This window comes from Triplophysa rosa, linkage group LG16 (assembly GCF_024868665.1).
Source record: "Triplophysa rosa linkage group LG16, Trosa_1v2, whole genome shotgun sequence".
Classification (NCBI taxonomy): Eukaryota; Metazoa; Chordata; class Actinopteri; order Cypriniformes; family Nemacheilidae; genus Triplophysa; species Triplophysa rosa.
Genome location: NC_079905.1, coordinates 7320768 through 7343737, shown reverse-complemented (window position 1 = coordinate 7343737; position 22970 = coordinate 7320768). Strand labels below are relative to the sequence as shown.

Sequence of the window (22970 nt, the reverse complement as noted above, 5' to 3'; positions counted from 1 at the left end):
TCCTTGAATTTAATGCTGTAGATTGTTAGACAGGTGAATAGCGTAAATCCTGAATAGGGTTGGGAATAGAAAATCAATTCCAATTTGGAATCGGAATCGAAAGGCTAGGAATCGGATCGGAATCGAAAGGAATAGGAATCGGATACTTGAGATTAAAATTTGAATTCCTCTTATCAATTCCTGTGTGCATATTTTCAGAAAAGTACATGCGTTGCATGATCTGCTGATATCTCAATAAAAGCCCTTATGAAAATTATCAATATTTTTTACTATAGTAAGCATAGTTTAGCTATAGAATTTGCATTAAAGCACAAGAATCACAAATTAACCATAGTTGCATTATAGTAACTGCAGTTTAACCATGATGTAGTTCAACTATGATAATACAAATTGTAATAAGTCAAAAAAGGTGTGTTTCTATGTGTAAGTATACACAAAACGGTGCTCATAAATATATATATATATATTTTGCAAACAAGTCAATAAGCAGGCTAAATGACCATACAGGTTGATATCTAAATGTTTTACTTCAACTGTAGAATCGAAACTGGGAATCGATAAGAATCGAAATCGATAAGCAGAAACAGAATTGGAATTGGAATCGATAAAATTGAAACGATTCCCAACCCTAGTCCTGAAACAATAGCACACCAAGCAACACAGTTTGAGCTATCCTGAGCGCCTGTAGCACGACTTGCATGCTAAAGTTTAATACTTTAAGGTTTGTTCAAATCCTTAACTCTATGTGTGAGAAATGGTGATAGCAGAGCAAACGCCACTAATAATTTTGACTTTGCTGCTGGTACCGGGACTCTGAAGGTGATTGTTTGTGACATCCGAGATTAGGAAAAAATAGTATTTGGGCCCCTGGTTAATGCACAGGACGCATCAACGTCATTGTAACCTTTGCCGCACGATTTTTGATGAAAACCCGTGTGAGTCACCTGGAGAACTGGAACATATAATTATTGCTCGTTTTATCCCAAGGGTTATCATTTGTCTGGAGAGGGTAGTGAGGGCTATTTGATCAGCAGGACCTTTAAAGCAGACCTTTTTAGTGATTTTATTCTATCGGTAAGGGATTCTTTCAGAAATTAGAATTAGCAGCATTGCGGTGATCTCAATACGATGCCATGAATTATTGATTCCCTGACAGCTGCTTGCAAATCTTGTCTGACATTTGAAAATAAGACGATATGGAATTATAGCCTGAAAATAATGAAGGCCATTTGTGTCTAGAAGAAACGGGGCGAGAAAAGCAAACGTCTTTTTGGGCTTATTAATATTCATTAATACCTTCTGTCAGAGCTCCACTGAAACAATTCATCGCTCACGTTTACAGTGTTACCATTTTATGATTTATTGATGTGTTGGAAAGAGTCAGGTGGTTATTAAGAGACCCCTCAGAGAAATGCGATTGCTCGAACCAAACCAGGCCCTTATCTTGAGATGCCGTCAACCAGCATCAACAATTTCACGAGTTCAGTTTGCTGGCTCTGTGATAAAGTGAATGTTTATAAAATAATAATGTATTTAATGTATAGTTACATAAATGCTACATTTTAAGATCTGTCCTGTATATACTTCTCCTGTATTAGACTTTCTCCCTTCTCTGTAGGCTTTTGGCATTTATGCCACATTCTCTGCATCACCTGGCGTGACTTGTCGCCCCATCTGCATTATAGCACCTTGTGGCACTGTGGAAGCAATCAGCTCTATAGTTTCAGCAGGATTGCCAGGGTCCTGCAACACCAAGAAAAAGCCTGGCTTTGCCTTAGGATCTCTGTGTAATGTCAGATATGGGATATAAACTCATTCTCTCATGCACACTTTGCAGAGGGTTTGGCTTTAGCTGGCTTCGTCTCGCTTTTCTTTGGGCCTTGCAGCTCAGGAACAACACATTGCAGTTGGAAGTCAAGTTGTAAAGAAAGTGGCAAAAACAAACTGTGGCATATGAGGACACATCAAAGTTTTAACATGAGTGCTATTTTCAGGAATAAACACGATAGTTCGTGAGATGCTGGGTTTTTCTGTATGGAAACATGCATGAATGTGGGAATGTTTTCATTTGATATGTATACCTTTTTAAGCATGTTTTACTTTGCTTTGGTGTTTGCGTCTGTAGTCACAGGTATTTTTGTGTATCGTCCATATTCAGTAAATCTTTTCCAATGAATTGTTTAAATGACCCTTTGTGTTAAGCAATGATGAAGTGAAGGTATTTGTGGCTAATCATTTTATAAATTGCTACAAATGACCATGAATTATGATGATACAATATAACTTTTATGACTTATGGTCATTAATTATTTGAATAAAATGCTATACATAATAAAACTTCAATTGAATTACATTTAAAACTACTTAAAAGTTAAATGCAAATCATTATTTTATAGTCATGGAAAAGTATAATTGTGTTGTGCTGAGCTTTTGGAGTGGTTCTCATTCCACTTCTGATTGGTGGATTTCATTTCACTTCAGGTTTGTGGGTTGTGTATTGTAGTACAGTAGTTCTTGACCAGGAATGAAATATTTTTGTTATGAACCTCCTGTTTGGAAAAAACAAAATATCCAAAACGATTTGCCTTGTAGAAAAATGTCAAATAACCAACAATATACTTTTTTCCTTTTAAGCTACAGTACATGAAAGGGATTGGTTCTTCTCACTGAAAGATGGGACTTCCTTTCTGGTTTATTGGGTCTTGTGATTTCTCCTATTCATTTAACGAAAGGTCCGTTCTCTTGTACTCGGTGTGTTCACAGTCTCAGCAGTTTGTCTGTAATTCGCATCAAATCACCCCTCTCATGTATATTTTGATCCTCTTTAGTGTAAAAAGATCTAGAGGCCCAGTGGCTTTTTTCTCTCCAAGTAGCACATTATGTTCCCGAGTAGATCCGAGTAGGCTAATATGGATTAAAGTGCAGAAACTTTTCTGCTGTTGGTTTGTCAGCGCTTTTGTGCAGAGAAGTCACATTTCACAAGCTGCAGGTTTTGTATATTTGTATTTTCAGTATGTAAAATATGTTTTTGCTGTGTGTTCTTTCCTCAGCCTGTCCTCCCGGCACATATAAGATGTCGTCACGGCAACAAGAGTGTTTCTCATGTCCGGCGAACAGCAAGGCTGAAGAGGAGGGTAGTGTGCTTTGTATGTGTGAGGACGACCACTTCAGGACACCGCTGGACCCCCCTTCGGCCCCTTGCACTCGTAAGACTGTCCACTTCCGGAGTGTGTGTGTTTGGAAATTGTTATGTGCAGGTGTATGTTTGGGCGTTTATGTTTCTCTGTGTAAGTAAATATTGGTATTTATTTTTGTGTGTACAGTGCTGTAATCAATATAATTGATCCTGTTTTTAATTGTTTACAATGGGGTAAGCTCTGTTGAGAGGATTGATGTGTATGTGAACAGTCGGTTACATTGGACTGTGCAAGCAAATCATGGAAGTTCTGCCTTTCACTGCATACCCGAAGTTTAATCTTGGTAAGCTGAAGTGCAAATTAGTTTGTAAAGAGAAAACAATCAATAGAGGATTTAAACATCACAGATTGACCTCTTGGCTCAATACAAAGAGTACAAACTCAAAGCCTGTGTAGTGATATATTAGAAGAGTAAATTGTTTTTGCAATTCCATTTGTTGACATTAGTGGCCCAAAAGTGACACATTTTACCTTTAAAATCTCATGACTGACCCGACCCATAACTTTGGGTTTAATAAGTGTCTGATTGCTGTAAATGGCTTTGTTATGACTTTTATAGCATAATTAAACCATTAATTACTCTATTGATTTAAGCTGGAGAGAACTAGAACCACTTCGTGATAGTGTTCATTATAGTATCGATCCCACAGTGATTCTTATGAGCAGATGCAGCCAGACTACAGAGAGAGAAAAGGGAACTGTGTGTACAGTAATGCACTGCAGAATTGTCACTGTAAATGACATGAGATGTTAACATAGGCGATGGGAATGATTGTTAAACTTTCCTCTGTGTGCACATGTGTATTTGTGCCCTTGTGTAGACGGTTTCAAAACAACAGTATAAACAAGCGTTACTACACATGTATGCTTTTGTGGACCAAACTTAACTTCAGGTACACATCTGCAAAGAATAAAGTAAAATAAATAACAAGTAAATTACATTAGCTAGCAAGATAAAAGTATATATAACCAGTATTAGTTTGGGTAACAACTTGAAGAAACGTTTCTTGGCTAAATTAAAATGCAGCAAAGTTACATGACCCATTTAACAATTTTTTTTTTTAATGAAATGAATATACAAATAAATTAAACAAATTGTTTATTTAGTACAATTATCATACAATAAAATATGAATATAAATTAAATAAAATATAAACAATATTATATATTATTAGCCACTAGCCAGAGCAATAAACAAACACAGACCGGAAGTTGACTTCGGGCCAGGCACATGCGTCATTGAAACCGTTCATTTTGGTCATGTGTGATGTTAAGCTCACAAACATAACTTTAAGGGCCACCTTATCCTGTCCGGAAAGGACAAGCAAACTCACCTCTCATTAGAACATATTGAGCCCATCAGAGTTGTGTGTGTGTTTAAGGGCAGCGGCAGGCACCTGTGGTGCTCCAGGCCCTGGCGGATGATGGGCAGCTTAAAGCCCCGGTGACATTTAAATGGCTCCCTGTTGCTGCCAGATTCTTGTCTGACAAACGACATTATAGACGTCGAGCTCCAGTGTCGACCCGCTCCTCCCAGAGTCAACAGAACAGTCCCGCGCTACAGGACAGCAGCAATTAACACCTCTGATCTCTCTTTATCTCTCTCTGCCTCTCTCTTTATCTCTCTCTGTTTATCTTTTTCTTTCTCTCTGTTTTATATTTGTTATCTTGCTTATTCTCTCGATCCGAGTCTTACTCTCTCGCTTTCTCTATTCTCTCTCCAGCTCTCTCCGGTTTCTTTAGAAGCACACGTTTTTGTTAAATTCACTACACCACTGCTGATTCTTAAAAACCTTGAATAATCTCACTTAATACAGCAGCAACTAATGCTTCTTGTTCTTAAGTTTAACTTTGTTATATATTGCTTTATTTTAAGCCAAAATTCACTTTTATTCACAGTTTCTGTGGTGATTATTGGGGCAATTTTTGAAATTCAGGAATTTTTAATAAAAGAATTTTAGTTTCTGTAGGGCCTTAAGGTTTATTCAGACTGCCTGCGATGCGATAAAGCGTAGCGAATGTCTGACAAACTTAGCTTTCATATCAATGGCGAAAAGATTGTTCGCCTACAGCTATTTCACTCCGGTAAGCCAGGTGGGGCTAAAGGACAATTATTTTGCTGTTATTTCAGGAAAGGAGAGGGTGATGCATGCGTTCCTGAGAAACGTAAAAAACCTTTGCATTTTTGGCGCCTAATGTTCACGTTCTATGTGAAGGCCTTCGTAGGAATCTATTGTTTTGGTAACACTTTACAATAAGGTGCTATTTGTTAACAATTATTTAATGCATTAGCTAACATGAACTAACAACGAACAATACTTCTACAGCATTTATTAATATTACTACATGTTAATTTCAGCATTTATAAATACATTATTAAAATCAAACGTTGTCACTGTTAACATTAGTTAATGCACCATGAACTAACATGAATAGCTGTATTGACATGAACTAACATTAACAAGGATTAATAAATGCTGAAAAACGAAATTGTTCATTGTTAGATAATGTTAGCTAATGCATTTACTAATGTTAACTAATAGCACCTTATTGTAAAGTGTTACCATTGTTTTTGTTGCGTTATTGCGTCAAACATTCGCGCCGACTGTTCGCTGGCAGTGTGAACCGGACTTTAAAGGGATAGTTCACTCAAAAATGAAAATGATCTTGTCATTTACTCACCCTCCTGCCATTCCAAACAGAACACAGAAGAAGATATTTTAAGAAATGTTGGTAACCGAACAACGGTGGTAACTATTGGCTTGCAGTGGTCTGTACAATAGAAGCGAATGGGTATTGCCATCGTTCGGTTTACCAACATTCTTCAAAGTATCTTCTTTTGTTTACTGCAGAAAGAAAGTAAGTCATACAAGTTTAAAATGACTTAAAGTGGGTGAGTAAATTACAGAATTTTCATTTTTGGCTGACATATCCCTTTAAAAATGACCGTTTTTGAGTGTCCACTTTAATGATGACACACATTCATGATGCAGCTTTTCTCACCCTGTGTTTGGGTGAATTTATTTGCATTATTTGCCATATGCCCTTAAAACTCTACGGTTCTTCTCTCTCTTTGAATCTCTTCCATGCCCCTGTGTTCATTTCCTCTCAACAGACTTTAAGCCTTAAGCTCTATTGGGCTTCACCCAGTTGTAGCTAATTGGTTTTCATTTTGAAATAGAATTACAGTTCTTTCAGGGGTTATCATCATGTTGTGAAGTAGAGTATGTTGTTCACATTGCATTTACTCTTTGCTTATGAATCCATTACTTGATGTTACGTTTGCTTTTGAACATTTCAATATCTTCATTTTAGTTAAGCTTAACCAACTTTGATGTTTTGTCTTTTGCATGTACTGTAGGTCCCCCCTCTCCACCCAGAGATCTGGTCTACACCCTCAAACAATCCACACTCATTCTGGAATGGTCTGCGCCAAATGACTCTGGTCGTCGGGTGGATCTTACCTACAGTATAGGTTGTCGCCGATGTGTCGGCCCACCTCGAGCCCTGCAGGTGCAGTGTGAACCCTGCGGTGCCAGCGTGGGCTTCGTACCGCAGCAGAGCGGCCTGAGGGAGCGCACGGTCACTGTGGTCAACCTACTGCCTAACTCCAACTACTCCTTCAGTGTGGAAGCCCGCAATGGCGTTTCGGAGTTACTTCCGAATAAAAGGTTCTACGCCCAAGTCAACATCTCCACCAGCCTTCCAGGTATACATCCAATATGGAGCCACTTTCAATTACTTTAAATTGCTTAAGAATAGTCAAGTATTACAGTGTAAGCGTTCAGGATGCATGTGGTAATTTTGGTAGAGAAGTATTTGAGCACACCGTCATGTCCCTGAAAACACCACAGCAGATGTTTTCACTCTGGTTGGTTTGATTTGAGTGGAACGCTTCTTATCCGAGTCAAATGAGGTTGACAAAGCAGCTTATGTTCATCTTAGTGCTTCTCTATTTCATTGCTTTCGCTCTATGCTCTTGAGGTACTAATGTGTTTTTTTCATACTGCCTGGGATTAAATGGTGCGCCTGTCCGGTGGTCAGTTGCATTGTTTCAATACACTGATTCGTAATGGCATTAGACTGTGAGGGTCATCCAATACGGTATAAAACCTTTGAATTTTTTCCATTTGTTGAGATGGTCCTTTGAGCTGAGCAATGCATTTATTTATTTCAAATTGAATTGGTAAATGTTTTGCACATAATTGGAGGTTATAGTAGTGTCTCTCAGGTGCAATAGCCAATTCTTCTACCACAATAAAAAGACCAATTAATGTCTGAATAATATAGAAAAGGGCTGTTTTATGCCAAATCACAGAATTTTGTAAACATGGGTATAGTTTACTAACATTTGTGAAATTATTGACATTAAACAAAATGATACTTGTATAATTGGGGCAGGCCTCAGTTTTATTCTAGTTTTATTAATGTTTTGTATTAGCTTTTTTATATTTTAATAATAGTGTTTATGTTAATATTAGCCATTTAGTCATTTTGAGCAATTTTGCATGCGTTTTGTCATTTTATTATTTATTTTATGTTGTTTCAAACCTGTATAAATTTCTTTGTTCTGATGAACACAACGAAAGATATAAAATGGTATTTTAATAGTATTTTAATGAAAATGTAACAATGCAAAAAACGGCTAGAATTAAAAGACAGAAATTATCATTAGCTCAATATAAAAACCGTCAGACCAACCAAAAAACATACAATGTGTGCGTACGTTTGTGCGTTCACGTGCGTGTTATGACCTCTGAGCATGCACTTCTTTTCAGTGCTGACTGATTAGAAAATGAAGTTGTATAACAGCAGCATCTGGAGTGCAGAAGGGCTTTAGTGGACAGATGGTGAGTTTTGTGAGGTGGGGAGGGATACTCCAGGTTGTACACACGTACACTATATTATGTAAATAACCTGATACACGCTTTCACTTCAGATGATATATATTACCAGTTTATCTGCAGGGCAATAACTGACCGTTAACTACTATTACACGGCATGCAGGTACTGTACACACAAAGCAGATTTGCCACCTCACACACACGTGCACATACAGTACACCCATTATGGTGCCGATTCAGATCTTTTTGTGTTCTCAGAGTGCTTGAACACTCGGGCTGAAATAAGCAGCATTGAAGCTGCATGTTTATTAATGGAGAAGATCTCTTTCATCGAGTCCTCCACTTCCACCCGCTTTTCTCTCCATTAAGAGACAATTGCACAGCGTTTATTTGGCTCTCCGCTCCCGTTCCTTTTATTTTATGTTCCTCCCAACACCAATTGCTGCTTCTCAGCTAAAAACGACTCTCTCTTTGTCTCTTCGACTCTCTCACCCTCTCAGGTGTAAATCTTATCCTCCGGGATGGGCCATCCTTGTGTTTTTATCGTGCTGGAGGTTGTGTGGGTAGCTATAACACAAGCCTTTAATTTTTATGTCGGTTGCATATTCTAACTCAATTTTCCTCTCAACTCCTGTTCCATTCTCAATAAACACACCATTAATCTCACACACACACACACACTGAAGGTTAACTGCAGCTCTTAGCGGAAGTGCGTTACTTTACTGTACACTGATGTACAGTCTCACAGGCAGCTGTGTTTATGCACTTTGATTAGAGTTCTGTGTGATTGCCAGTCAACACAAAAGAGATGAACTGACTAGAGAGTGAGATCAGTGCTGCGGTTAGTGCTTTGTTTGTGTGTTATTGGAAGTTGTTTGAAGGAATAACCCTTTGCCGAGTTCTCTGTACAAATGAAATGAAGCGGCGTTCACACTGAGAGCAATTTGCTGGCAATAAAGTGACTGGAAAATGTTCGTTTTCCATGAGGCTGTTAGCGATGATATACTGTATATTGAATATTAATTCCATATTTGCGATGATTTTGCCACAAGTAGAAGACTAAGCAATGTTGAAATATCACTATGACATCAATGTGTTTTTATTTGACCATTATATTTAGAGATGGTTGAATATTGCTTTTCACTGCTACGAATTAATTTAATTTCCCATTGTGAGAAGGGGGTGGCTGATGGCCAGTAAAATGCAGTATATAAAATCAGTTATTATTAAGCAAGTATATAAAAAACTTTATTCAAAGGTGTGTCCTTATTTTACCCCGATTCACAATGTCAAGATAATAGAGATTTATCATTTGAGCAAGGGAGCAGTTTTGCAACAAATGTCAGTTTGACGTCATTTGATTCAATCCACGCAAAGCGAAGTACTTACAGCAACCTGCAATTTTATGTTTAAATATAGAGCAGGGTTGCCAGATCCCTGATATTCCAATGTAATAGGGTTACTTTAAAAACTGTTGACGTAAGTTGTTTTTTATTCCATGGGTCATAGATAGATAGATTTTATCAGCTGTCATTCTTGCTGTAAGGTGAAGTTACGTTGTGTTTATTACTTCGTTCTAGAAAATGCTGGGTTATTTTCAATCCAGCACTGGGTCTAAAAGAGACAAACCCTGCTGTTGGGTTAAATTAACCCATAAAATGTTTGTATTTGTCCCAGCAATGGGTTAAAACAGCCCAGCATTTTGTGTTGAAACAGGTTAATTTACAACCCAACGGTTGGGTTTGTCCCTTTTTGACCCCATGCTGGATTGAAAATAACCCAGCATTTTTTTTAGTGCACTATTGTGATTTTCAAGTGTGTCTAATGCATAAAAATGATTGTAAAATGTTTTTTTTAAGTATGGGAGTGATATATTTTGATATGTGGCCATTGGTTATTTGGCGAGTTTCGCCCACCTGGCTGGTTTTGTTGCACCGTTTTGGCAACCCTGATGTAGAAGCAAGTTTTGTTTAGTGTGAATATCATACTTGTATATCATACATACCAGGTTATACATTACACACCAGTGTTTGGGATCTTTTGCAGTCTCTGTTCCTATATCGATGTGCATGTCAACACACCCAATGCCGCCTCAATATTGCCTCTGCTGCATTACTTAACCGTGACGGGCTCCACGCGAGCTGAGGGTGTGATGTGACTGACGCCCTTTCTGTGTTCTAAAACAATAATTCATAAAAGAGCAGCTGACCTTTATGAATACTGCATCAGTGACTGTGAGGCGGGTCACACTCTCACCCCCCCCCACCCTCAACTATAAACCTGTTAGTAAATCTCCCCCTCCCACTACACCCTCCTCTCTCTTCTTTTTAGTGTGAAATATTAAACTTCCTCTCAGAATGAGACCCAGCGGTGTTTCCACGCTACAGAGAACGTCCGTGGTGCTTTACGGCACACGGTTCACGGCTGGCGGAGCTGGCGCTTAGCCAGCATGGGTTTAAGACTGCGAGTCGATGAGAAGTGCACCCTGACCAAACGGATTTCCCTGTATTTGAGAAGGGGGCTTTGAGCTGGACTTATCGGCCCACCGCAGGCCCTGATGGGAGGTTAGGGTTGATGGGTAGGGGTGTTCGCATTCTTTTCTTGTGGGGCCGCAGGGAAGGACGCCCAGAGGGGACAGGATCACCTAAACTTTGGGTCTCCAGAAAACGTTGATATGTTTGTGAAGCTGTGCACATTTCCGTCTGGTCTATCCTACTGAATTGAGATTTTTCTAATGTTAAAATGGAAAACTAATTGGTTTAAGCCAGTTGTGGTGGGTGTGCAGTTTAACACATGTGCTTCTTTAACATCTGACTGTGATTGTACCATAGCACAACTGTAAATGCAAATTCAAAGCACATTTAACTAGACAGTTGGGTCGCTTTTTGTTAAGTTAAATCAATGTGAATAAAAAGAAATGTGCAAGCTGTCCACAGCCCGGATGATTTGTAAGGCCTTTTGTCACCATGGATGAGTCACTTATTTTTGTGGTGGATTTTTGTGCACATCTAAATAAGCAGCCCCGTCACTTTCAAGTGTTGTCTTCCGATTTCTACGGCCTTCCGTGACACATAGTAATTTTTTCAAGTACCTTATTCAGTGACGGGGGTTCTGAAATGTTAAGGCATGAAATGGATGTAGATGGCAGGTTTAAACCAGCCCCTGAAACCCAAACAGAGCGGGCAGATTTAGGTCAGATCACCCCTCAGATCTGAATTTGGGCAGCTGGCTTTTGATGGATTGCAGTGCTTTTATGCTACAATACCCTTTACTTAGTCACTCGACAAGTCCTTTGTTTGCTGTGTATATGTTCGATGTGCTTGTGAGGGCCAATTTTCAAAAATATCTTTATAAATGTATATACAATATAGTGCATCATCATGTAATCATAAAACAACTCCTTAAGACATTTTAGATGGTCCTCTATACAAAAAAAAATTATAATCATGTATTACTTCGAATCGTATAATATCAGTATTTTTGCATGAGGGTTAGGTAGAGGATAGAAAATATCATTAGCCTGATATGAAAACAGTAGAAGTCTATGAGATGTTCTGTGTAATATAATGAATCAAACCTGTTTGTGTGTGTGTTTGGGAGAAAGGTTGAGGGGAGGGGTCACCAAAAAGGGATTGACATTTCAATATCTTCAGAGGATTTAGCTTGGCTGCTTTAGATGGCCGGGGCCTGTGGAGCTCTCGGGGTCGGGCCCCTTCTGAGCGCCTCATCAGAGGAAGGGTGGAGAGAGAGGGATAAGAGAATGACACGAGGTGAAGAACAGCAGGATACCGTGCCTAAAGAGGGTTGCGAGTTATGTGTGTGCGTGTTAAAGGGGAAACGTCTAATTTAGTCTAATAGGGTTAAAGTTACATTTGAACAAAGTCTGATGATTACAGTCCAACTTTACCAGTTTGATCAACCAAATCTTTCATTACTCGTCTCCCCCTCATCCATCCATCCATCCATCTAAAGGGAACGCTCTCCTCTGCAATCTGCCGCACGTTTGTTCATTTGCTCTCGAGCGCATTAAAGCACCCCCGTCTTTCTCCCTAACATGGGAGCTGCTTTCTCGCTCCGCTTTAATGGTAGAAAATGAGAGAGAGCGCAGGAACTCCAGCAGCACTAAAAGAGATCGAGTCATCACCCTCCATTCAGCTCCGCACTCAACCAATTTGGCCTCCTTTGTCACAGAGCGCAAAGGATTTTAATTGGTCGCGGCGTAACATCTTTTCCTCGCCCTTCGTGAGAGCAAGCTTTCACCGCTCTTTGTGGCAATCACGGATGCGTTCGCGAGCTTGTTACGCGGCACGCGGAGAGTTAGATGTCGGATTGAGCGTGCAGACGACAGGCTAGACGTCCTCAGATCTTCAGAGCGTTGAAGTAAGCTCTATGAGTGACGGACGGCCACAATGAGCCAGGCTCTCAAACCAGAGGGAGGTGTGAGAATGTATGCGAGAAAAGTTCAAACTGACAGCGTTTTCTTTGAAATGCCCCTCTTTCCTCTTAGTCTCATTATCACCCTTATAAGTGTTGAGATGGTTATTATTCTGTTCGGAGAGATTTGTGCGTTTGTGTGTGGATTAAAGTTTCTTTTTTATCCAGAAAGATTGTTACACTGGACGAAGTCATATTGCTAATGAGTATGCTTGTCATTTTATCAGCACAAAAAATTGTAATAGCACAATAGAACTGTAAAAGTTAAGGGTTGATTTTTTAAAGAATGTGCCGTTTCTTCTTTTAGGTGTAAATGACTAAAAGACAGTAACCACAAACAACAAGTGCAACAAAACAAATACACTTACTGAATGTTTAAAATGTACGATATAAGTCTGAAAACATACAAAAAAAGGTTTAGGTATCATCTTATCATATTTTATTTTATTCATAATATAATAATAATAATAATCCTTTTTTAAAAATTTTGTCTTTGTCTTTTTAGTGCAAATATCCAAACTACTATAAATGAACATACAATTCTTACCACATTATGTCCTGCTCAGACCAAGAACGATAACTATAAAAGTAAAGTTTTAAAAACATTACAGAGGAACAGTATTGTTGGCATCACTTTCTGATGATAAAATATTAACATCCAATCCAAATCCAATACAATTAAAGGGCTCACACATGTCAAATGTAAAACCGCAGAGCTTAATAAAAAATGTTGGTTTTGATGCTAATATAGTTTTTGTTCTTGTTGCGAACAGGTCTTTAGATATTAGGCAAGGCTGCATTAGATATTCAGACTTGTTTTTAGAGAATATGGTTTAAATTAGGTTTGTTTAAAAAAAATGGCAATAGGGTAAGAAAAACATGCTGTATAACTTAAGATATCGCTTCTATAAACAACTCTGTTAGCAATTTTCTGTCTCAAGTAGGCTAAATCTATTTCGATGTTTCACGGTAAAAAACACGGCTTGAAAAATGATTTTTGCCGTGAGGTTTTGTGTGAATCCGTCTGTGCGTGTGTGTGCAGCTATAGGGGGTTGATGAGTCTCCACGCTCACTGTTCAGACATCTCGTGATGAGAGCGATGGCCTAATGCTTTGATTGACAGCTGTCTGTCATCTCTAGAGAGAGATGTCAATCAGCCAGACCTCCCTCTTTGCAGACTGTGCTGAATAAATGTGCTTTTGCTCTCAAGACTGTGTCTGCTTTTACATGTCGAGAGCGGATTTTTCATATATTTATTTATTTCTGATTTAGTCTAACTTTGGTGCACTTCTCATGAACTCTGAAATCAGCTTAGTGTTGTGTCTGTGCTGTCAGGCGGTTTGACGCTGTCTGTAGCTTACAGCAGTGCTGGGGCTTTGAGTCTGGAAAATGAAGCCTTACCTTCCTGTCAACCCCCTATCTCACTGGATGTTTTTCCCCTTTTTAATTTTGTGTTGTGTTGAAAGTGTGTTTCTACTTTTCTTGGCTTACATCTTCATGTTTTTTTTGGAGGAAGTTCCTGAGGGCGTTCCAATCATTATAACCCACTTTTTAAGTTTCTGTCACCACTAAGGAGGTGATTATAATATTTTTTTCTAGCTTTGGCTATGGTGCAAACAAAAAAAGCACAGCCACGCGAATGTTTAATATGTTCCCATCCCATTTCAATTGGCAAAGAAACTGAACAGTAAGTCAGTCATTTGCAACATTGCTGTTTGTCTGAGCAGTCCGACGTGTGAATTTATTGTGAGTTTAGGGCTGGATTACCTGTTTGTACGAAAATAAAAGACAAGTCCCCCAGACAGATGTGCGAAGTGTTTGGGATACATCTTGAAATTCCTTTAGGTTCCGATAGTGGCACAAAAATTATACCCCTCACCTTTAAGAAAGGTCATAAATCTAAGTGAAGGAAATTGGATTTCTATAGTGATATAGTGTGGAGTTCTATGGGAAATGCCATTGGCAAATCTTATTTCCTCATTAGCCTTTTTCTCGCCCTCTCCCTGTGCTTGCTTTTTATGTACTACTCCTTCACTTTCTTTTCCAATCCTCTTTTCTCATTTATCTTTCCTTCCTCCCTGTTCACTGTTTTTCATTTTCTCCACGCTTCCTTGTTCACTCTCTTCCTCCTCCGCCGCCACCCTCTTTTACGTCCCTTCCCGCTTCCTTTCATCCTCGCTCTTTCTGTCCCAGGTGTGCGTAGGGTGTTGTAATAGCATTCTTTAGATGGAAATGTATATGTCTTGCAGGCATCAGTCTATCTCGCCCTCCCAGCAGGCCGGCTGAAATCCTTTCTTCCTTTCCCTCCCTTCATTCCATCCTTCCCTCTCTCCCCACGATAATATAAATGATAATATGAATGATAATAGCAAGTCTATCAGCCTGCCCAGCTGGTGAAGCATCCTGGGTAATGTGTCGGACCATTCGTAGGTTTATTTTAAATCGTTTTTCTTTCTCGTAGCGGGGAATGTGTGTGCATGTGTGGGATGTGTTGTTGTGCATATGCATCTATTTCAAATTGTGTAGAATCATAGTCGGTGGAAAGATCTATAAAAAATGGTGAAACTGAAATGAATGTTAAAGGTGACAGAAATGCAATATAATATGCATAACTATGTCTTCAGAGGTGTGTAAAGACCTTACATAATGAAGCGTTACGTTTATATTACCTTAGAATGAGCTTTTTCTATCTGCACACACTGTGGGTCCCCTTGCAGGGAACTCGCCATGTTGCTTCTACAGTAGCCCTAATCGGACAAACTGCTCTACAGAGCATTTCGAAAATACCTTATTTCCTTCGACAAAGAAACGAGGAACGTAACAACATCTTAATCCTGTGTCATCCACCATAGTGCTTCGAAAGGGAGGGGTGGAGTGAGCCATTGGTTGAAATTCGCAACCTCACTGCTAGATGCCGCTAAATTTAATACACTGGACCTTTAAAGAAAATATCACTGCTCATCTTTAGTATGAGAAGTCATGTAGTATCTAGCAAACTGAATGCACACACGTCTTAAGTTTTACACACACTTACTTGTGCTCTAAGTGCAAGGTCAACATAAACCTGAAGGCATCTCATATGTTCGGCCAGACTGCAGTGATATTGAGGTGTGTGTATTTGTGTGTACAGTATGTTTGTGTGCTATCATGCATGACTTGACTATTCGGTCACGTTCCCTTCTGCCATTGCTGAGGGCAAGATCACATTTCAACCTGCCAGAGTAAAGCAAACACCACAGAAAAATCCAAGTATCCCTCGCTTTCCCTCCCTGCATTGCTCTCTGCTTCTTTCTGTTTGGCCGAGAGGCAAATAGCCGTCTGCAGCGTATCGCTGCATGTTGTCAGAAAACATGGCTAACTGGCCATAATAAAACACGCACAATCTTTTTTGCTCTCTCTCCTCTCTAACACACACAGAAGACGTTTAAGTGGATGTACACGTTTAACAAAAGCACCACGATTAGCAGGAGGTTGTCATGTGCCAAAAACTTGCAGAGCCAGTCAAAGAAATTCTCCAAACAATAATGAGATGACTGCGGTTAAAAGAAAAAGAGAGACTTCCACACTAATTCACAGGAAGACGTCCTGAGGGAGCAGCGCTTGCCTGCCTGCACGCTCCGATAGTGCAACGCTTCTTGCCAAACGTGGTTTCCAAAACACCCCTGCTGAATGCATCCTCGGCTCTGCCACTGCAAGGCACACAGAGCCATGATGGCTCTGTCTATAGGGCATATACCCTCTGCTCAACAAAGATATGCGGGAATGTCACACTCGGGCGAACCTTAACATTGAACGCTGTTGGAAGGGGTAATGAGAAGTTGATTAGTTTATCTAGATTATTTTTAATGATATGGAAAGAGTTTTCGAATGCTGACAGAGTGTTGTGCTTTAAGGGGATAGTTCAACCCAAAATGAAAATTCTGTCATCGTTTACTTATCTTCGTGTAATTTTATACCTGTATGACTTTATTTTTTTGCAAAACACAAAAGATATTTTGAAGAATGTTAGGAACCGAAAACCGTGGGTCTCCATTGACTTGCACTGGTTTTGTGTCCATACAATAGAAGTCAATGGGGACCACCGGTTTTTGTTGACCAACATTCTCCAAAATATCTTCTTTTGTGTTTTTCAGAAGAACGAAAGCCATACAGGTTTGAAATTACACGAGGGTGAGTAAATGATGACAGAAATTTCATTATGGGATGATCTATCATTTAAATGCTAAGAAGACTGAATCTGTCTGAATATACTCAGAAAAAGTTTTAAAATCTAACGATAAAACCACCATATTTTTATAACAAATTTACTGCATTTTAATTCAAGCCAGTCCATTTTTTCTTAGGACAATGCAAATTTTGTTGTAAACAAGTTTATTGATACTTAGAGTATGTTACATATATGTCCATTATTTGTCGGTGAATGTATTGAAAGGCTGTGGCATTTGTAACTGTTGATCTATATACGCACAGATCGGTGTTATGACTGGTGGACAAATCGACTGGTCCGGTTCCAAAAAAAAAGTTGTGTGAACATCCCTAATGAAAATCTGTGTGTTTGTGTGAGAGAGAACATGTAACATGTATCACAACATCTTAACCTTCCTTCCAGAGGTCAGTTCAATAACACGATTCAGAGCATCCTAACCTCCAGTTTAGCGCCTGCAGCGAGTTACTGTAAGCAATTCAGGCCGGCTCTCATTTCCTCCCACTCAGTGGGGCGAGTGCATACGTGTATGTATGTTGTGCGGTGGTGTTAACTATGTTTGCAGGTGCATTTGGAGGCAGAGTAGCAGTTTGGAGCTCGATACAGAATTCATTAAACACAGCTTAAGAAACAACAGCCTGGAGTGAGAAAGAAAAAGAGAAAAAGCTTTGCTTACACTCGATCTAATTCACAAACTGTTGTTTTGACTTTTGGGTGACTCTTGAGGTTATAAATCCACTTATTTGTTAGGTTGAAAGTCTCAGTCCACATTGAAACTTGGAAGATAAATCCCGGATTTTGGAATTAGATGTGGGATTTTAAAAAATGAAAAACAACAGATGTTTATTGTTTTATTGCAATATTTAGGATTCTGAGCTGTTTTTAGTTACTATTTTATGTAAGCTTCTTTATGACATTGGAAAGTAGGGCTGTCAAAAGATTAATCGCAATTAATCACATGCAGAATAAAAGTTTGTGTTTACATAATATATGTCTGTGTACTGTGCATATTAATTTTCTATTCATTAATCACATACAGTACACTTACATGTATATATTTAAGAAAAATATCAAAATAAATAAACATTTATATATAATTTAAATCATTGGTAAATATAAATAAATACATGCAAAAATTTCCTAAATATGTATACATGCATATGTATGTGTTTATAAATAAAAATGTATATGGATGCGGTTAATCGCGATAAATCTTTTGACAGGCCTATTGGAAAGTTCAAAAAGATGCAGTTTTTAACAGCTTTTCCAACACTGAACCTCCGTGTACTAAAGCTGTCAATAAAAGTAGCAAAAAGGTAAAAAAGTGAAATACAGTTCACACGTCTGGCAAGGATTGAATTGTCTGTTTGCAGTCTAGTCGTAAAGCTGACACTATGGACGACCCTCGTGCACAGCGTGTCACAGTTGAGTTGTCCATGATGTATAATGAGCAGTGTAGCTGTCACTTAGTTTGAGATCAAAGCATTTTTTCCTGAGATATTTTAGTTTTAGTTCACACACTTGTCTCGTGAGATGTCTGTACGGTGCTCTTATGGCAGGAAATAGAGGAGCTGCGTGCCTATTGGTTGTGAGAACAGACTGCATGGCAATAACCCCAGTGCCTTTGTTTTAAAGGCTTGATGTAGATGAAGAGGACAGATACAGCTTTTGATCAGCAGCCCAAATTACAGCTTCATTACAGTTTCATGGCATACAGGGAGGCTTGACGGGAAACGTGTGTTTTAGCAAAAAAATGAAAATATGTACTTTTTGCATTTTGGTTGGTGTATGATCAAGGAAAGGTTGGTGTCTTATTCGTTCATTGCTTATTTTGTGTAGTGATGGAGCTGTCAGTTCTCGATAGTGGATTTTGAGTGGCAGCTCTCAGCTGTTGTGTCCTTGTTAATCATCTCTTAATCAGGACAGCAGAAGAGGAGGGGCAACGCACGCACACACACACGCAATCAAATTTATTAAATTATTTAAAAAATCGAATTATTTGAACAATAATCACTGTATTCAGAACCTAAACGAGAAAAAAAGTCATTTGTTTCATGGATTTTTTTGATATTTTTACTGGAAAACTATACATGATAGTGAAATACTTCAGCTAAAAACATGCCTTTATTCTTTTATGTTGAATACTTTAATTTACAGTGTTAATTTTGAAATGGGAAGTTGAAACACTGTATAACAGATGCGAACTCTTTCTGACAAGAGAACATCTTTATCGGATCTTTAACAATGTCTCACACGCTCATGCAGCTGACAGAAAATTCTCACAGCTTTCCTTAATTATTTACAGCTCTCTCTCTCTCTCTCTCTCTCTCTCTCTCTCTCTCTCTCTCTCTAGCACCCTCTCAAGTGAGCGAGCTGCGGGCAGAGAAGGTTGAACAGCGCAGTGTGACTCTGGTTTGGAGGGAACCCATCGCATATACCAACAGCAGTCGCACAGAGTACGAGATCAAATACTATGAGAAGGTACAGTTGCATCTCCTGAGGTCTGTTAACCTGCGTTTGTGTACAACCACAGCACACAGCGATTCATTGATCATGCCAGTCAGCTCCAGTACATATCTACCAGACATTAAAGTCTAAACAAACTCGCACAAGTCCTGGAAAGCCATGCAATGTCTCTGTAAAAAAAGAGTGCTGTTTTTTTATGAGCGGTAAGTGTATTTATAAGCCTGGTGTTGGACTGTTTATATCTAATAAAAAGCCAACCTGAATGTAAACAACTTGGACGGTGTTCTTTTATCAAATAAAAATTATGAACGTGCTGTACTTTTACAATGGTATGCAAAGACAAAAAACGTTTAAAAGTGTGAATACGTTCCTGTTAGTTTGAGCCCAAACCGAACCAGCCTGTTTGTCCACCCAATGGTAGACAGATTAAGTGTTTTGGAAACCTGCATGCACTCATTGACCATTTGTGGATGTTAATTTACCCATCAACCAACCATTATGGACATGTTGGCATGTTTTTTCAGGACCAGAAAGACCAGAGTTATTCCACGGTAAAGACGGCCGCCACCAGAATCAGTGTCAACAACCTGAAACCGGGCACAACTTACGTCTTCCTCATCCGCACCTGTTCCAGTCCAGCTTTGTCCTCTCTCTCCTCATCACCTCTTTCTTCATCCTCCTCGTCCTCATCTCCCTCTTCTCCATCTGCTGCTTCTTCCTCCAGCCCCGTGGTGGCTGTGTCACCCCTTCCGCTCGACTACGGGGCATACAGCACACCGCTGGAGCTGCAGACGCTAGGAGAATGTGAGTAACTTCTTAGCTTTGTTGTTAGCGTAGTGTCATGTTTTCTAGTTAATGAGTGTAAACATAAGATATACAGTACAGTAAATGCTTGGTTCATAGAAAATGTAGGTTTATGCTTAAACAAAAAAACACTGGTGTGTTTGATGTGTGAGCTGCTCTCTCTCTCTTTTTTTAAAGATTACATTAGTGCTCACTACATTTTTACTTTATAATGACACAATGAGTTTTAAGTGCAAAAGCTTGCTGGCATGTTTAATTTAAGAGGATTCATTCATATTGGATGAACACAATGGAAGGAAGTGCACATGTAACCTCGTCCTTTTCCTGTGAAGTGCACTAACTTACAAAGTATTTAAACAGGTTATGCAGAACAAAGCTGCTACGCTCGGTGCCGTGTTGCAAACCTTTTGGCCGAATGAATCTGGTTTCAGAATCTCTTTAGTGTTGCTTTGCAGAGTACTTTAATTCCTTGCTTAGGGTTTTCCTGTTCCTTCAAATGTGAAATGCTCTGCTGGGCTCATAATGTATCTTTGACTTGGCCTTATGAGAACGTTTTTTCAGTTTCAGTTTTGAGTGTTTAGTGCTGTATGTATGGAGTAACTGTGCCTCTGTCGATGAAGTGTTTTGTTGTATGCGAGTAGACCTTGCAGTAAAAATTGAGCTTTAAGGCTCCAGTTCTGTTTACGTTTCTCATACACACAAAGACCAGGCTTCTATTTCTTCTAAATAACTGAAATGTTAAAATAACAGCATTTCAAAAAATGTGACATTAGACATTGATATTATTTAATCGTATGCGCTAACACATAATCGTCGACAGCAGTTTAAACTTTCCATTTCACAGTCGAAGTGTTTCATTTAGTAGCCAAAAATGACCGTCTCCCCCCCCATCCAGATGGATGAAATGGACACATTTTGGAGGAAAGCCGTAACTTCACCTCACAAAAATGTATTCCCATTAAGGCCTTATCAAAACAAATCAAGAAAAACTTTAAAAATCAATCCTCTTGTCATGCTCCGTTGCTTTTAAAGCAGTGATAATGGCTTGTGCCCTCATGCATACTAACCGTACCTTTTGTTTGTCTTTGGATACGCGTTTTTCTTTAGTGGCGCTGGCTTCCAGCGAGCAGAGTCCTGTGGTGATCATCGTGGTGGTCTCAGTCGCTGCTCTCATCATGTTGCTCACTCTTGGAGTTGGACTGCTCATCTGGAGAAGGTACGGCCAATGTTTCCTGTGCAACACAAAACTTCAGATTTGCAATAAAAGATTTTTTCTCCTATAAACTATAAACAGTAATGGTCTGTGACCAATAGCTTCAGAAAGGACCAAACGGCATTGTAGAAAAACTATTTTTGGTCATTTGTGGGTATTTTGTCTGGGCCAGCTCATGACCGATTTGTTTTCGGGTGAACTGTTTCTCTAACTAAAATATGATGTGGTTGCACATTCAGTTTCCCTGCTATGACAGTCTTCCTTTTGCTCTATCGAACGCCTCCGTTTAACTGCGGTGTGACAGGCGCATTGGTGAAAGCCTTTTTCTACTTCCTTGGTCTGCAAAATCATCCATCAGAATAAATCACAACAGATTTGAAGTCAGTCTCTTATACACACACACACACACACACACATAAACACAAACTCATCTCTCCGGTGTGTGTGAAACCTCATTCCACTTTCAGAGATGCACGATGCCGTTGTTAGACTATATGACGGACAGCACAATAACTCAATCCAATTTCGCCGCGATCGTGCGACATGTGCATATGTCACGCGCGTGTTTGTAAAGGCTGCATTTCCCAGATGGGGAAAAAGATAAAGATAGACAAGCCACCTGCTCCGGTGTTGTTTCCTGTCAGAATCCTGCTCACGTGTACTGTGGTGCATCGGTTAGTGCATGTGCTTTAGGATGTTGCGCTCAGGCTCGAGTTTGACCTGTGACGGATTCAATTCCCCCTCACTTTCTAATCATTTCAAATGAGGTTTTTATTAAATAAGCAAAGCCTCCCCAGCATCTAATAATTAATTTTATTTGTGGTCAACCAGACTGTCTGTTCCTGTTCAAGTAGATGGTTCTTGGACAGCATAAGGTACAACGTGGACCAGTGTTATGCCACACACACACACATACACGCGCACACACGCGCACGCACACACACACACACACACACACACACACACACACGCTTTGGTTGACTATCCCCGTGGGGACAGTCCATAGGCGTAATGTTTTTTATACTGTACAAACTGTATATTCTATCCCCTATCCCTAACCCTATCCCTAAACCTAAAGATCATAGAACACTTTTTGCATTTTTAGATTTGTAAAAAATATTGTTCTGTACAATTTATTAGCTTTTTTGCCCCTGGGGACCTCAATTTTGGTCCCCACGGTGACACGAGTCCCCATGTGTTGGTGTGTATTCAGGTTTAGGTCCCCACCGGGATATACAAACATGAACACACACACACACACACACACACAGGTGTGTCATGCTCTAATGGATCTCCATGCAGCTGTGATGTCAAGGGAGCGAACGGCAGAGGAAACACACACTCCTACAGCTCTCCATTAATCAGAGTGATGAGAATGGATTATATTGAGCCGCTGTGAAATGGTTCTCATTCATTCTAAACCACACGCAACGCAGCGCCAGCCCAGACACTGTCAATCACACACACACATGCTTTAATATGCAACCACAAACTTTATCATCAGTCCACACATCAACACAAAATCCGTCTCCGAGCCAAATGGATTTATTGGCTCCTCTGATGAAGCGATTTCTATTGATGAATTGCACGTGTGGCTTATTAGAGACACTGGCATACATCAGGTGTGAAATTGGATTGGACAAACAGACAAAATGTCTGATGCTTCAGTTACGGAACAAATACAAGTCAGGATTTCTGTGTGAAAACAATTTTACGTTCTTATGTAAATGGGTGGTTGACAGACTAATATGCAAATTCGTCCTATTGTGTTATGGCAAAAAATTCGAAAAAATGAAATTTATAAATAT

General features: G+C 39.4%; 1 protein-coding gene across 3 annotated transcripts in view; it reads left to right on the top strand.

Moving 5' to 3' along the window:
* Positions 1 to 22970, top strand: part of LOC130566769 (ephrin type-A receptor 7-like) — a 98401-nt gene that overhangs the window by 56555 nt on the left and 18876 nt on the right. For all 3 annotated transcript variants that reach the window (XR_008964520.1, XM_057354506.1, XM_057354505.1), the window contains exons 4-8: positions 3051 to 3206; positions 6559 to 6906; positions 19033 to 19160; positions 19670 to 19949; positions 21057 to 21165. Coding sequence is in view for 2 of the 3 variants with exons in the window: in XM_057354506.1 (XP_057210489.1) it covers positions 3051 to 3206; positions 6559 to 6906; positions 19033 to 19160; positions 19670 to 19949; positions 21057 to 21165 (1021 nt within the window). In the remaining variant the exon portion in view is untranslated. The remainder of the gene's footprint in view (positions 1 to 3050; positions 3207 to 6558; positions 6907 to 19032; positions 19161 to 19669; positions 19950 to 21056; positions 21166 to 22970) is intronic.